Source organism: Panthera uncia (genome assembly GCF_023721935.1).
Source record: "Panthera uncia isolate 11264 chromosome C1 unlocalized genomic scaffold, Puncia_PCG_1.0 HiC_scaffold_3, whole genome shotgun sequence".
Lineage (NCBI taxonomy): Eukaryota > Metazoa > Chordata > Mammalia > Carnivora > Felidae > Panthera > Panthera uncia.
The window spans coordinates 93,467,741-93,483,792 of NW_026057584.1; the positions used below are offsets into that span (position 1 = coordinate 93,467,741).

Consider the following 16,052-nt stretch of genomic DNA (forward strand, 5'->3'; position numbering starts at 1 on the left):
ATATAGTTTAACTAAATAAAACAGTTTCTAAATCAGCACTGTTTATATTCTCCAAATATTTTACTCTCAGTGATTAAATTTTCCAAGTCTTACATTTTCTTATATAAAATTTTCTTAAATTTCAGTGGCTCTTCTAGAAAAGCAGTTGGGTAACCTAGAGGTCACTTTGTAGCTCTTAGTTAGGTCTCAACTTGTACATCTGGAAAATGTGGTCAGGGAAAATGTAAACACTTGTTAATTCTCAGTGATGAATAGGTGAAAGTTTGTTATATATGATCTTCTCTGTGCTTTTCAATATATAAAATGTTTACCAAAAAGTAGGCCAAGAATCACTTCTATAAGGAATAATCAATAAATGGTATCATACACATTTTATGTAATATTTTAAAGCCTCTTTTAAGAAATTTTTTAATTTATTTATTTTGAGAGAGAGCAAGCAAGCAGGGGAGGGGCAGAGAAAGAGACAGAGAATCCCAAGCAGGCTCTGCGCTGTCAGCATAGGGCCTGACACAGGGCTCCAACTCACAAACCATGAGATCATGACCTGAGCTGAAATCAAGAATTGGACGCTTAACCAATTGAGCCACTCAGGCGCCCCAAGCCTCTTTTATTTCTTCAGTGACAGAGAAAAAAAGCAGATGGGCAGATTGTTAGATGTAGATCTGTTTCTGGTACTATACTCATTCCAAAAGGCTATGGTATTACAAAGCACAGTAAAATCAGTATTAATATAAACAGTAAATTCCTTAATTCAAATGATATATTGAAACTCCCACCTTATAGGATCTTCACAGGCACCAAATGGTAACTTGCCAAACTCCAGGCCTCCAACTTCTCCTCCTACAAGGGCATCTATATCTAAACAAAAGAAATAATATTCCATTATTCAGCAAGAAATGAAGAAATAAGTATTTAATTAAGTTAGCTCTTTGGGAGATCATAGATTTAAATATGCCTATATCAATAGCATATATGTAGAGAGCAGCCTAGTTAAAGACTTCCCCCTAGAATGTTACAATAAAAGAACACCTTGGGGCGCCTGGGTGGCTCAGTCGGTTGGGGGTCCGACTTCGGCTCAGGTCATGATCTCGCGGTCTATGAGTTCAAGCCCCGCATCAGGCTCTGGGCTGACAGCTCAGAGCCTGGAGCCCGTTTCGGAATCTGTGTCTCTCTCTCTCTCTGACCCTCCCCTGCTCATGCTCTGTCTCTCTCTGTCTCAAAAATAAATAAATGTTAAAAAAAAAATAAAAAATAAAAAAAAAGAACACCTTTAATTCCTATTTATACAGTGTTTAATTCAAGCCATGCATTCTACATTTTATCCTTTTGAAATATTCCTTAAATATTGCTTGAGAGAACATTAATCTGTAATTTTTTTTGCATTTTCTAAAAATGTGATTAATATTATCTATAAAAAAGATTATCCAAGTATTTAAAAATTTAATTACCAACCTACATTCATCAGTTTTGCTGTCAATAATTTCTGTAGAGCAAATTAGTTATCATTAATAAATTTTTATTTCAGTTGATAGTACATGGAAATACTTGAAGTTTAGCAAAGAATTTCCTTTCTGTTATAAACAGTATCTGAGATGAGAGGAGAATTTAGAGGGTAAATCACTCCCCTTAGCTCCACCCCTTTTAAAGAGGTAATAAACACTTCTAAAAGACATCAAAAGGCTTTATTTCTCTTTGAAATAATTCAGATGGCTGCTTTTCATTATTCGTACTACACTGGAAATTCCTCAAATTAAATTCTATTGTTATGAATATTCCCCAGTTTTGCTAAAATCATGTTTGACGATTACCTGTCACCTAACTAAATTAATCATTAAATATGGCTCAATTACTTGATTCAGTAAATTTTCTCAAGTCAGTTTCATTCCATTTTTCCAACTAACAAATACTTATAATAAAGATTACAATGACTAGCTTTATTATAAGATGTGAATTTTTAAGAGCTTCACAATGTATAATAAGCATATTTTATAAATAAGCTAAAAATTTTGTACCATAACTGTACAATAGTCTTAATTCAATTAAACTCAGAAGCAACACTATGGAATGAAAGGATCATGGGATGTGGAGTTTGACCAATGTTTGAAAGCAAACTTTATCACTTGTGACCTTGGGCCAGTTGCCTATGTTCTCTAAGTTACATATGTTCTCCAAGAAAGATAATACCTGTCTCATAGATAAACGATAATTACATGAAATAACATATACAATGCCAAGCACAATGTCTGGTCCGTATTACATGTTCAAATCCTTTCCTTCCCTTAATATGAGAAAATGTTAAAAATTTATACGGCCTTCCATTCACTGAGGAGTAAGATAAATATATTGGTCCTCCCCATTAAAAAAAACTGGCAAGAGAGGCGCCTGGGTGGCTCAGTGGGTTAAGTGTCTGACTTCATCTCAGGTTATGATCTCACGGCTTGAAGGCTCACGAGTTTGAGCCCTGCGTCAGGCTAAGTTTTGACAGCTCAGAGCCTAGAGTTTGCTTTGGATTCTGTGTCTCCCTCTCTCTGCCCTTCCCCTGCTCACTCTCTGTCTCTCTCTCTCTCTAATAAATAAACATTAAAAAAAATTTTTTTTTAAACTGGCAAGTAAACATTAACAAAGTCCTTTTTGGCAACCAAAATTATAATGCTAACATTCTGGATCTTGGGCTTCCTCTTAGATCATCAACAGACTATACTATCTTGGGAAATATTTAAAATTGACTAATAATAGAGCAGACTTTGAAAAAAGGAAAAGGAAGGCAGGAATTGAAACTTTCACCTAGAAAGTGGCTACAAATTGCCTAGAGGGTATTGCTGTCTGGGAACGAAAATTACCAAAACAAACATTTGCGTCTTTCTTATAATTTACTCTCAGCTTAGCTTTTATTTCCCTTTGCTGCAGTTTAGATGCAGTTCTTTCATTGTCACATCAGAGTTTCAAATTATTGTGCAGTACATAAATAAGGTACTAGCAGCATATATAACTACCAAAGTCTGAGGATATACTACATTAATTCTAACATCCCAAGACTACCAACTTTCCATCCTATAAATAACCAACTACTTGGAACAAAAATAATAAAGAAATACTGTTTTATTCTAATTTATTTTTCTCAGCAGGGGGGAGTAGACTAGAAAATGTTTTCAGGCTGGTAAAATACTTATAATTATTTATAAGTTTGTGTTAAATTTCTTATGAGAAATACTTGAATATAATCACACTTATATATGAGAGAAACACCCAGGAGCCAAATCCTCACTTAATTATTAAGGCTATATGTCCACCAGGGTGAACTTTTCTAGAACTTAGGTAATGTCTTGTTTATACCTGCAACCCAGACACAACCAGCTAATAATTAATGATTACTAAATGAATCAGTCTATTGGTATATACCACTTATGAATAAGAGGTAAACTGATTTTGATTACATCAAATGCAAGTTAAATATTCTAGAGCTCTTTGTAAGTATATGTGTATATACCCATTTTTTTTCTCTTTCCTGCTTTTCTTATTTAGCACTCTTCTTCAAACTCTATTTTCCATAAGGCTGTCAGCTTATGAGGGTGGCTTCCGTTATTATATTCTAAAAACAGACAGTTTAATCATTCACTACATACTAATTTGCAGCACATGATGTTCCACAGCAGGGGGGATGCTTTATAAATAATATTAGCTTTCAAAGACAGATCGTCACATATAGAGTAATGCTGTCTCTAGAGCAAACTTCAGAGCTTTTTTTAAGAGAAACAAAATTATAAAGGTAATTAAATCAGCAATACTACATTTAGAATGAATTACAAATATTTCCAATTTAAAACACTCGAAACATACTATTAAATAAGTTTAATTTCTGAATATATTTTCTTTCCATTTATATTCAGTAAGTTAAATATAGCTCTAAATTATCTCACCTGGAGGTTGCTGAGGCCAAAAATACTGCTGCCAATCCTGAAGTACATAGGTAAAGCGAATAGCAATACTAACAGGAGGCAAAGGAGTTAAAGGACATCCCTAGAAAATAAATGCAAAGACAACATTGTGTAACTTTAAACAAAGTGTTTTAAAAACAATGCCAGAGAGTTGTTTGGGGTGCTTGGGTGGCTCAGTCAGTAGAGTCCAGCTCAGGTCAGGCTCAGGTCATGAACTCACAGTTCCTGAGATCTAACCCTAGCTGGGCCTGCTTGGGATTCTCTCTCCCCTTCTCTCTCTGCCCCTTTCCAGCTTGTGTGCAGATCTCTCTCAAAAGTAAATGAACTTAAATAAATAAATAACTACCTGGAAACAAAATAAATGCTCCTTCAAAATATTAACAATTTTAATTATACAAATATAATTTCTTATTCTGTTCAGCAATAATGAATGTGAAAAAAATGTTACCCATTTTTTTTAAATTAAGGTGAAACTATTACAAGTATAAGACCAGGATTGAGGAGATGATGCCTTCTCTTTCTTTTAAATGACAATAAACCCAAATTAAAGCCAGTCTTGGAATATTTAACCATAATTTTAGACTAAGACAAATGGTCACTCATGCAAAATAGATTGTATTAATCAATCAGTTAATAGAAAATTTAGATTCATCTTTACATTCACTAAAAATCATGAAAATTAGGGGCGCCTGGGTGGCTCAGTTGGTTAAGCATCTGACTTTGGCTCAGGTCATGACGTCACAGCTCATGGGTTTGAGCCTTGCACCGGACTCTGTGCTGACAGCTTAGAGCCTCGAACGTGCTTTGAACTTTATGTCCCATCTCTCTCTATTCCCCGGCTCATACTGTCTCTCTCAAAAACAAATAAACATTAAAAAAAATTTTTTTTAATCATGAAAATTAATATCATCCAAACATCCTATAAGCTCTGCTTCCCTTAATAATGGTTAACCTACATTAATGTGGAATAGGATTCAAATATACATAGGAATCACCTAGGGAACATGTGAAAATATAGATTCAAGGCTATTCTGCATATTTAACCAGGTACCAGGTGTTCCTGATACTGCTGATCAGGAAGAATAAGAGACATTTAGCTCAGCAACATCTATAAATGTCACTAGTAGCTTTAACGGAATACAAACTCAATCTAAAGTCACAATGTAAAGTGGCTGCCCAAAACAGATAATTTAGTTTTGGGCTGCTGTGTCCTTGCCAAGCAAGGTAAGATTCTGGTTGTTTAGGAATAATAAACTTTTTAGTCAAGTCCAGATATTAACTGAGTGTTCACCCGTAATAAGGTACAAATGGTCTAGAAACCGTAACAAAGTTGCCTTGACACATAATCTCTCCAGCTACATAGCAACATAGATAAATACAGAAAGCGATAACCAGAAAGAAATAGCTAGGATCAAATATGACATAAATATCTTTGTGGGTCCTAGAAAGCTGCAGAAAATCCAAAGTTTCAAGGCATATGCCTGCTGAGTTCCAGGTGTGGAAGTAGGCAGTGACAGCCTAGGATTACAGACTGCATTAAGTGGAACCACAAGTTCAACTCAGTCCAGAGTGAGTGCACTGCAAGACTGTGATTAAGGCAGACACTGGGGCGGAGCATACCTGCTTGGTACGGTAGTTTTGCTGAAAGTCATGGGCTGGGGAGAGTTACTATGGGGGGTTGGGGGGTGGGGTGGTCAGTGACTGCTCTCATAACCTGAGCAAGCAATCCAGTGATTCCAGGACCAGGTATGCAATACCCCTAATAACACCTCAGAGCAAGAGGCTCCAAACACCATTTCAAGACCCAATTCTGAAATTTTCTACATGTAGGGAGCAACCACAAAATTATAGAACCACAAGAGAGGATGGGAGAAAAAGTTAAAAATTTTAGATATAACATTCATTCTAAATGCACCTGCAAAGAAAATTTCCATAAAACATGAAGAAATGGGGGTGCCTGGGTGGCTCAGTATGTTGAGTGTCTGACTTCGGCTCAGGTCATGATCTCGTGGTCCGCGAGTTTGAGTCCTGCGTCAGGCTCTGAGCTGACAGCCCAGAGCCTGGTGCCTGCTTTGGATTCTGTGTCTCCCTCTCTCTCTGCCCCTCCCCTGCTCATTCTCTGTCTCTCTCTCGTGCTCTCAAAAATAAATACGCGTTAAAAAATTTTTTTTTTAAAATGAAGAAATGTAGTTCTAAAAGAGACAAATATCCAAATGAACCATCAAGAGTATAAAACCATGAAATATAAAGAACATCAGAGGGTGCCTGGGTGGCTCAGTTGGCTAAGCATCCGAATTCGGCCCAGGTCATGATCATGCGATGTGTGAGTTTGAGCCCTGCATCGGGCTCTATGCTGACAGCTCAGAGCCTGGAGCTTACTTCAGATCCTGTGTCTCCCTCTTTCTCTGCCCTCCCCCACTGACACTCTGTCTCTCTCTCCCTCTCTCAAAAATAAAAATAAAAAATTAATTTTAAAAAAAGAGAACATCTGAAAGAAGGAAGAATGTCTAAATGAAAAAAAGACCATAGTGTAAGTTTTCAAATATTTAGAGGATAATGGCAGAATTCAAATTTAAATTTTAGGTACTCCAAAAGGCAAAACTGCCCCTCCGGCTCTGCTTACCTGAAGGAAGTCTTTTCTAATAAATCAGATCTATGTTAAAATGAAATAAATTTTCAGGGTAGGGTGAGTGCCCTGAAGCATTCCAAGCAGATGTTAAAGAGTAATTTTTATAAAAACAGCTTTAGAGTTACTACAGAAGAATCACATATTGGGTAGCTTTAACTATGTAAAACATCTAAACTACCCAAAACAGTTCTCAACTATTTTAAGTTCTACTCCTATCAAATCAATTTTGATGGGCCCCTGGCTGGTTCAGTTGGTAGAGAATGCAACTCATGATCTCAGGTTCATGAGTTGAAGCCCCACATTGTGCATGGAGCCTACTTTTAAAAAAATTAATTTTGAGAGACGTTTCATATGTAGACGAGTGAGTTTTGTGGAAGTTGTCAGATGATGTGATGAGCTGATTAAGAAAACTGGCAATTTTAATATGGACTATGTATTTTCTAATATATAGTCCATATTAAAACTGTCCCAATAATATTCTTTTTGGCTATTTTGTTTTGGACAAGGATTCAGTCAAGGATTATGCATTGCATTTAGCTCTTAGGTCGTTTTAGTCTCCCTTAATTTAAACAGCTGCCACGTGGTGCCTGGGTGGCCCAGTTGGTTAAGCATTTGACTGGCTACGGTCATAATCTTGCAGTTCGTGGGTTCGAGCCCTGTGTTGGGCTCCAAGCTGACAGCTCAGAGCATAGAGCCTGCTTCAGATTCTGTGTCTCCCTCTCTCTACCCCCTCCCTTGCTCGCACTCTCTCTTGCTGTCAAAAATAAATATTAAAAAAAAATTTTTTTTAAACAGTTCCCAATCTTTGTTTTGGCAGTCATGATACTGACTTTTTTTTAAGAGTCTAGGTCAGTAATTTTGCAAAATATGGCTAATTTTGGAAACATGAGATTGCTCCCAGATGTTGTGACTTATGTTAGACATTTTAGGCAGGAATGCAACAGAGGTGATAATATATCCTATTCAAGGTATCATACCAAGAGATGCCTGATATCAATTTGTTAGTAAAGTATGATCACTTCAGTGAGATGGATGTAACTTAAGCACTTAAAGGGAATATTTCTCTAAGTAGATGACCCAATCCACCATTTCCTCATCTGGTTTTGCTCTTTAACAGCTCCTCAACTTAAGCCCCAATTTTCTTTCCCCAGAGTAACACAAGCAAGTCTTCCATATCTCTGTGATAGTGTTTTTATACAACACCAAGGATGTACTAAGTACTCCCATTTAGCCTTATTTCTCTGTCATAAAACATAAGCCAGATTAATTTTAAAAATCAAATAAAATGAACATTCGGGGGGTGGGGGAGGGAAGGCAATTTAGAATCCAAAGTGTTGAGACCTCAAGGAGCTCAAAGTTCCAAACACACTCATCTGAGGAGGTTGGCAACAGCTGACCCATGAACATAGGTTTGAACTGTGTAGGTCCACTTAAAGATGAGGTTTTTACAGTTTAGTACTATAAATGTATTTTCTCTTCCTTACAATTTTCTTAATAATTAATAACATTTTTTTTCTCCAGCTTACTTTATTGTAAGAATATGATATACAATACATATCATACATAAAATATGTGTCAATCAAGTGTGTATGTTACTGGTGAAGCTTCTAGTCAACAGCAGGCTGTTAGTAATTAAGTTTGGGAGAGTCAAAAGTTGTAAGTGGATTTTTGTGCACGTGGGAGGTGGGGTGTTAGGCCCCAACTCCCGCAATGTTCAAGGGTCAACAACTGTAGTACTATTAAAGGAGAAGGAGCAGAAAGCAATAACACAGTAAATAAATATTAACGACAACAAAATTACTTTGATTAACTGTTCTTTAGCATTAGTACACTAAAAATCTAATTGGATACTATTTCTTTAAACATACATAATAATTTATGTAATCATTATATCTTTCTTCCAAGTAATTACATTGTTAGTATTATAGAAAAATGTTTCTACATACTCAATAAAATTACCAAACTGCTACTTTTATCTGGATCCCAGATAAGAATGATAATATCAATGCAAACTCACAATCTTTGATTTGAAGATATCTAGCAGGCCTGATAAATGAGTGTACTGATTTGGCACTTTCCGAAGATGAACCATTTCAAAATCAGTTCGGACACCATGACCCTGACATTCGCCCACATACATTCTTCGCCATTTGTGATGAATTTGCACAAAGAGTGGCACCTGGCTGTAGGACAAAATTCAATAGGAATAGACTTTAAGTTCATTAAACACTGAGTAATCCTAAATCTAAAAATTTCCCCATTATATTAATCTCAAATATTTAAAAACACTAAGCAAGAATCACTCATCATACTTACATTAACAGAGACACTATTAGTTCCTTTTCTCCTCATACTAAAAACTATTAGTTCCTTTTCTCCTTAAACTAATAAGCTAAAGAAACTATCATCTAGTGGCACTTTTGAGTCAGAAAATTGTTTTAAAATAGCTGAAAGTCAAAACAGGCAGAATGAAAATTTTCTTGAATAAAAGCGATCAATTGAGATATGGATATTGAAGGACTCCATAAAAATCTGCTTTTTGCTCCTTTTCCTGTTTCCATTCTTGCTAGGACCTGCGCCTCCACTTTACATGTGCTTCAGAATGCAAACAGTTTGTCCTCCTTGTAAGAGACAAGGAGTTAACGATTTCGATTTCGTTAGAACAGATATCATCTAAGGAAGGACTAGGTGAAAATGACCAGACAAAGCTATCATATGCATATTCCAGACCACCACCACTAGATATCTCCATGCCAACGACCCCTGGCTCCAAGGACTAACACCTGGGCCCTCCTCTTTGTTCTAACCAGTTCCTGGATGCCAGAGAGGACATGTATACCAGATCACAATCCTCGATAAAAATCCCCAGACCCCAAGCAAAGACAAACTCCCTCCTATCTTGAGTCTCCCAGACATTCTGTCTGTACTTTCACTCTCTCTATGCCTTTAATTCCGCACACAGCCAAGGATCCTCTTGGTTGGTCCTGAAGGACCCTCCGTGGGGTCAGGCCTGTTGGTATCACTATCATATTAGCCTTTCAAAGGCAAAATAAAATATGATTCACAGGTATGAAAATATAAATTAAACCAACATTAGTAGCTGAAATATTTTTTACTTTATCATTTGAAAATAGAGCCAGTACTCATTATTCAGATTTGCATCTTTGCAAATAAGCCTATTCCCTAAAATTTATTTGTACCTCAAAATCAATACTCTTGGCACTTTCAGTCATTTGTAGACATGCACAGAGCAGCAAAAAATTTGAGTCACTTGACATGGACATTCTCAGCTGAGGCTAAACAAGGCAATGCTCTGTTTTCAAGTTTTAAAATTAGATTTTGTAACAAAAAAGTTTAAATAAACTAAACATTTGGAAGTAAAACACAAAAATAGTACAATTTACTTTTCATTTCAAATATTCATTGAATATTTCAGTAAATTTCCCTTTAGAAATGCACTCACTAACGGTTTTGAGTTTGTTCTTCCATAAGATATTCCAACCCAATAACGAACAAGTAGGAACCCTAATGATCATTTTTTTAAAAAATCTAATACTTAGTAAACTTTTTCCTTCATAAATTATAATTAAAAATAGTTTTTAACTCATTGTCTATATATTTCAAAATGTCCACCTACCAGCCAGTGTTTCCCAAAGCAATAGACACAGAACTCAGAAGAAGATTGCACTTAGATTCACTGAGAACTGCATCATGGTTTGCAGCAGGGGCAATCACCACAAACTCCCGCAATCCATACCTTAAAAAAAAAAAAAAAAAGAATCACTGCTATTAAACAAGGAAAACTTCACAGTACAAACATTTGTTATTTAAAAACTTGAAAAAATTTCCCTGAAGGAAGTTTAGCAGGTCACATCTGAACTACAGGTGTTTCTCTTTTTTTAATGGCAACTGACAATAACATGAATTTCCTTCATTTAGCAAAACACTTCCATTATTCACCTATTTCCTCTTTATTCTTGACAAATTAAAAGCAGTTTGCAGAATTCATACACACACACAAAAAGAACATTAACAGTTTTGCCTTAAAATTTTCCAAGACTTAAAGCTTGTTTTAATTAGCTGATAACATTAAGTCCACTGGTGTGAAAAGATAAAGTTGGATAAATTCCCTAAATGGTAGGGAATCAGCCATCATGTAGTTGTGCTAAGTGTGAGGACATGGTTTATTCAAGTATCCTAATTAACGATTTCTTGTATTCTTTTACTCAGTAACACATATTAGGTAGGCATCACGAAATATCAGAGAATCACTTACTCTTGCTACAATATCTTGCTATGAAAAATGAAAACTTCTCACTTAGTTGTCAAGTCCTTTATACAAATTTGTGGTCAAACTTTATAAAAATATAAGGTCAAGTTAGTGATTTTGCCCACTGAAAACTTCTGTTCTATTCACTCCTCAATGTATTTTTATTTAATGGCTTTTTTATGTTAATTTTTTTTAAGTTTATTTATTTGAAAGACAGAGCGAGCAGGGGAGAGGCAGACAGAGAGAGGGAGAGCGAGAACCACAAGCTAGAACCCACAAACTATGCAATCATTACCTGAGCCCAAGTCAGACGCTTAACCAACTGAGCCACCCAGGCACCCGTTTAATGACTTTTTTTTAAATAATTTATGAAAGGGATTACTCATTTGCCTAATTTATTTTAACTCTGGATATGTAGAGTTGTGAATGCTTATTTTTATGAACATTCTCAAGAAGTCCCCCAGTGATAAAGATTACAAAATAAAAATAGTCCAACCCATAATCTGTTTCTTGTTTGGATGACAAAAATTCATTTCATCTTTTCACCTTCCCTCCACCCTCCTACTCCTGAAATCAAAAGTAGATATGCAGAAGCAGCATTCAATACTGGAAAGAACCCAGAGCTGTGACGTCTAAGCTCTAAAGGTCTTTAAAAATATACTTTTCTCTTTTTTTAATGTCCTTGTAAGAAAGAAAACAAAACAGGTGAGCATTTCCCCACATGCCATCACCCATACTGTGCACCCAGTCAACAGTTCTTACTTACTCTTTCAGAAATATTATGTCCATGTACTCACCCTACCCTCAAATGAGATTATACTAAATACAGTTTCTGTACCTCCTTTTCAAATGCTAATCCCCTACTGATCAGTACTCTGTCTCCAGGTTTATGTGGTTGCAACAATACTACCACTCACTGTCTATGTCTACAATTGTAACTGTGGGCTAACCTCCCGTAAGTTGCTGGGTAAAAGAACATCTGTATCTTTAACACTGATAGCTGCTGCCTAACTATCTTCTCCCTCTCCACATACAAACTGTTCCATTGTACACTCCCAATAACAATAAATAAGCCAAACTGAACCGCTTCCTGTATATCTGCAATAAACTCACTTGTGTCCTCTATGCCTTTGTTTACTCTAACTGGAATGTTTCCCCTCATTTTATCAGTATCTGACTGATACTTTTTTGAAGATTTACCTCAAATACCATCCTGTCATTTCATTAAATATGTTCTCTTCTCCGAATTCTAATATGTTTTAAAATTTACTAGCATTATCTTTGAAAGATGAATATATACCACTGATTTACTTTCCATACTAGACCTACTTGAAGCCTGAGATGATGTCTTCAAGTAAGAAAACATTTAAATGGGGGTTTTAAAAAGTGAGCAAAACCAACAACAAAAAACAAGCAACCAGATTAAAAAGTGAACTAAGAACCTGAACAAACATTTCTCCAAAAAAGATATACAAATGGAATATAAGCACATGAAAAGCTGTGGGCAACGTGACTAATTATTAGGGGAATGTAAATCAAAACCACAATGAGATACGGCTTCACACCCACTAGGATGGCTCTTACAACAAGCAAAAAAAAAAACAAAACAGATAACAAGTGTTATTAGCAAGGATATGGGGAAATGAGAACCACTGAGCATGATGGATGAGAATGTGAAATAGTACACCCACTATGGAAAACAGTACAGTGATTCATCAAAAATTTAAACATAGAGTGACCAGCAATTCCTCATATGGGTATACACCTAGAAAAATTAAAAGCACAGACCCAAAGAGATACTTAAACGTGCCACAGCAGCTTATGCATTAGCCAAAAGGTAGAAATAACCTGAAGGCCTGTCAGTAGATGTACAGATACACAAAATGTGATGTATGCACACACTGAAATATTACTCGGCATTAAAAGGAAAACAAATTCTGATACATGGTACAACACAGATGAACCCTGAAGACTTGATGCTAACTGAAATAAGCCAGTTACAAAAGGATGAATACAGTAAGACTATACTTATATGAGGTACAAAGAGCAGTCCAACTTACACAGAACATAGGATGGTGGTTACCAGGGCCCAGGGCCCAGTGGAATTGTCATTTAATGGTTACAGAATTTCAATCTGTGCTGACAGCTCAGAGCCTGGGCCTGCTTCAGATTCTGTGTTTCCCTCTCTCTCTGTCCCTCCACTGTTGGCACTCTCAGTCTCTCTCTCTCTCTCTCAAAAATAAATAAACATTAAAAAAAATAAAAATTAAGAAAAAGGGTGGGAGATGCCTGGGTGGCTCAGTTGCTTCTGAGCATCTGACTCTTGATTTCGGCTCAGGTCATGATCTCATGGTTAGTGAAATGGAGCCCCGTGTCAGGCTCTGAAATGACAGCACGTAGCCTGCTTGGGATTCTCTCTCCCTCTCTCTCTGCCCCTCCCCCACTCTCAGGCTCTCACACTCTCACTCTCAAGACAAATAAGCTTAAAAAAAATTAGGTATGTATTTACTGACACAAAGGTGATCATGAAATGCTGAGAAGAATGTAGATCAGCATATGTATGGCAAAATCCAATTTATGAAAAAAATTCCCAAACTGAAAGCACAAAAATGCATATACATATAACAGACATACTCATAAAATACCCAGATGGACATATCCTGTATTTCTTGTATTAGTTAAGTATGAGATGCTTTAGCCCCCTTGTTTTGTGTGTGTAGACATAGGAGGGATGGGAAGGACAGAATGGGAAAGGTGAAGGGGGAATAAAATTATAAGAATCATTAATAAATCTTTATATATCCTACAATTTCTAGTCTAGTAATTTAAATGTATTAGGAGCTCAAATGTATAAACACAAATAAAAATCCTACTATGACAAGTTTTAATAACAGAACTGTTTTATCAGATTACATATGCATATACTAAATACTAAATTTAAATATAAATGTGCCTTAGCATCACATTTTCCAACAGAAAAAGGTAGGACAATCACTCATTTTTATCTATTTTAACATACATTTTTCATTCTTGCTCCAATAAATACTGAAAATAATGACAAATAATTAACTAGTACCTGATATACCTATTGTTTATCTTACAGAGGAAAATCATAAAAACATACCGTCAACTTTGAATGCTACCATTTTACATCTCTGACATGTAGAATTTCTTTCTTACTTTAGAAAGAAATATCTTCAGAGCCTCTTCAAATAGTATAAAGAATATATTCATAAAATACTGGATCACCAAAAACACTAATGATAAATAATAAAAAAATTTCTTGGGCATATTTAAATACCTAGCATATACAAAATACTTGAGAAAAAGGAGGTGATGAATAAACAGTTTCTTTTTTCACTTTTATCTTCCCAGAGATGCTTGGATACTGCAATCTTCATTTCTAATTTATATTCTATTCAGATTAATTCTGGTAAAATCTAGCAATTTTACACAGTATAGCTCCACTTCCTCCCCTCTTCCACTGTGCAATATTGTCATATACATTACATGTTACATATATGTTATAAACCCAACAATGCAGTGTTACAATTATGGCTTAAACAATCTTATAGGGTTTTTAAAATTATTATTAAAAGAATATCCCTTTAGGGGGAGCCTGGGTGGCTCAGTCGTTTAAGCATTTGACCTCAGCTCAGGTCATGATCTCACAGTTCATGAGTTTGAGCCCCATGTTGGGCCCTGTGCTGACAACTCAGAGCCTGGAGCCTGCTTTGGATTCTGTGTGTTTCTCTCTCTGTCCCTCTCCTACTTGTACTCTCTTTCTCAGAAATAATAAATGAATAAACTTTATTTAAAAAAAAGAATATCTCTTTTCATTTACTGGAGTATTTCCAATGCTCTTCATTCCTTCCTGGGGATCCAAGTTATCTATCACCTCTTTCCTTTAATACTGCCTATTAGGTAGGTCTCTTGCAATGAATTCTGTCTTTATGACAGTGTTGTTATTTCATCTTTTTTTTTTTTTTATGATGGTTTTCCTAGACATAGAATTCTTGGCTGGTGTTTTTTTCTTTCAAAACTGAATGTATCACTGTGCTGCCCTCTGGTCTCCAATGTTTTCTGTGCAAACAGTATTGTTCTTTTGTACATAATGAGTCATTTTTGTCTTGCTTTCAAGATTCTCTTTGCTTTGGGCTTCAGCAAGTTGACAATAATGTGTCTAGATGTGGTTCCCTGTGTTTATCCCACTTGGAATTCATTGAGATTCCTGGGTCTATAAGTAAATGTTCTGTTTTGTTTTCATTGAATCTAGGGAAGTTTTTGGCCATTATTTCTTTGAGTATTTTTTTTCCCTGTCCCTTCTCTTCATCTGGGACTCCTATTATTACAAGTATGCTTTGGAACACCTGACAACGACCCACAGATCTCTGAAGTTCTGTTCACTTTTCTCTAATCTTTTTTCTTTCTGTTCTTCAGATTAGATAATTTCCACTAATCTTTCAAATCCACCAACTCTTTCTTCTGCCATCTCAGACCTGCTTTTGAGCTCATCTGATGAAAGTTTATTTCAGTTATACTTTTCAACTCTAGGGTTTCCATTCGGTTCTTCATTAGTTTTTACTTATTGAGATTTCCTATTTTACTCATTGGTAGCATATTTTTCATTCTTTGAATGTGTTTACAACTGCTTTGAAGTTATTGCTCAATCCAACATCCGGGCCCACTAAGAATAGTTTCTACTAACTTTTTTCCTACTTCCATACGGGTCACACTTTCTTGTATGGCCTTGTATATCTAGTAATTTGTGGTTAAAAACTACAATTAAATAATATATTGTAATAAAACCAAGTCCTGTTTAACTTTTTTGAAGGTTCTTTTTTGTATTTAGTAACGTGTCCAAATTTAAATTGTGCAATCTGTCTTTCCCAAGATGTTTAGCTACTGATGTCTCTATTCACTCATTTTATTCTTCTCCTGGCTCCCTAGGAGCTACGGACTGTCAATATAGCTTAGTAGTAAGCTAGTAATTGGGCACAGAATATGCTCAAACACCTGAGACCATCAGACTTTCACTTTCTGCTAACTGATCTGTTGGGGGAAAAGGGGCTGTATTTGAAGTTGCACCCAGTTCTCAAGTTTGGGCTCTCTTGCATCTCCCCTGCATGTTTGTAGTTTCCGTATCATATAGGGATGTGTGCGGAATGTATTCAAACTCTTCTATAGCTCTCATACATACAGTAGCTCCCTATTAAAT

General features: G+C 35.8%; 1 protein-coding gene across 3 annotated transcripts in view; it reads right to left on the reverse strand.

Annotated features, from left to right (window-relative positions):
* The window catches only part of RAB3GAP1 (RAB3 GTPase activating protein catalytic subunit 1), a 111,034-nt gene that overhangs the window by 50,525 nt on the left and 44,457 nt on the right, over nucleotides 1-16,052 (reverse strand). For all 3 annotated transcript variants that reach the window (XM_049616180.1, XM_049616181.1, XM_049616182.1), the window contains 4 exons: nucleotides 10,202-10,321; nucleotides 8,582-8,747; nucleotides 3,918-4,017; nucleotides 777-858 (listed from right to left, as the gene is read on the reverse strand). In XM_049616180.1, the coding sequence (XP_049472137.1) occupies nucleotides 777-858; nucleotides 3,918-4,017; nucleotides 8,582-8,747; nucleotides 10,202-10,321 (468 nt within the window). The remainder of the gene's footprint in view (nucleotides 1-776; nucleotides 859-3,917; nucleotides 4,018-8,581; nucleotides 8,748-10,201; nucleotides 10,322-16,052) is intronic.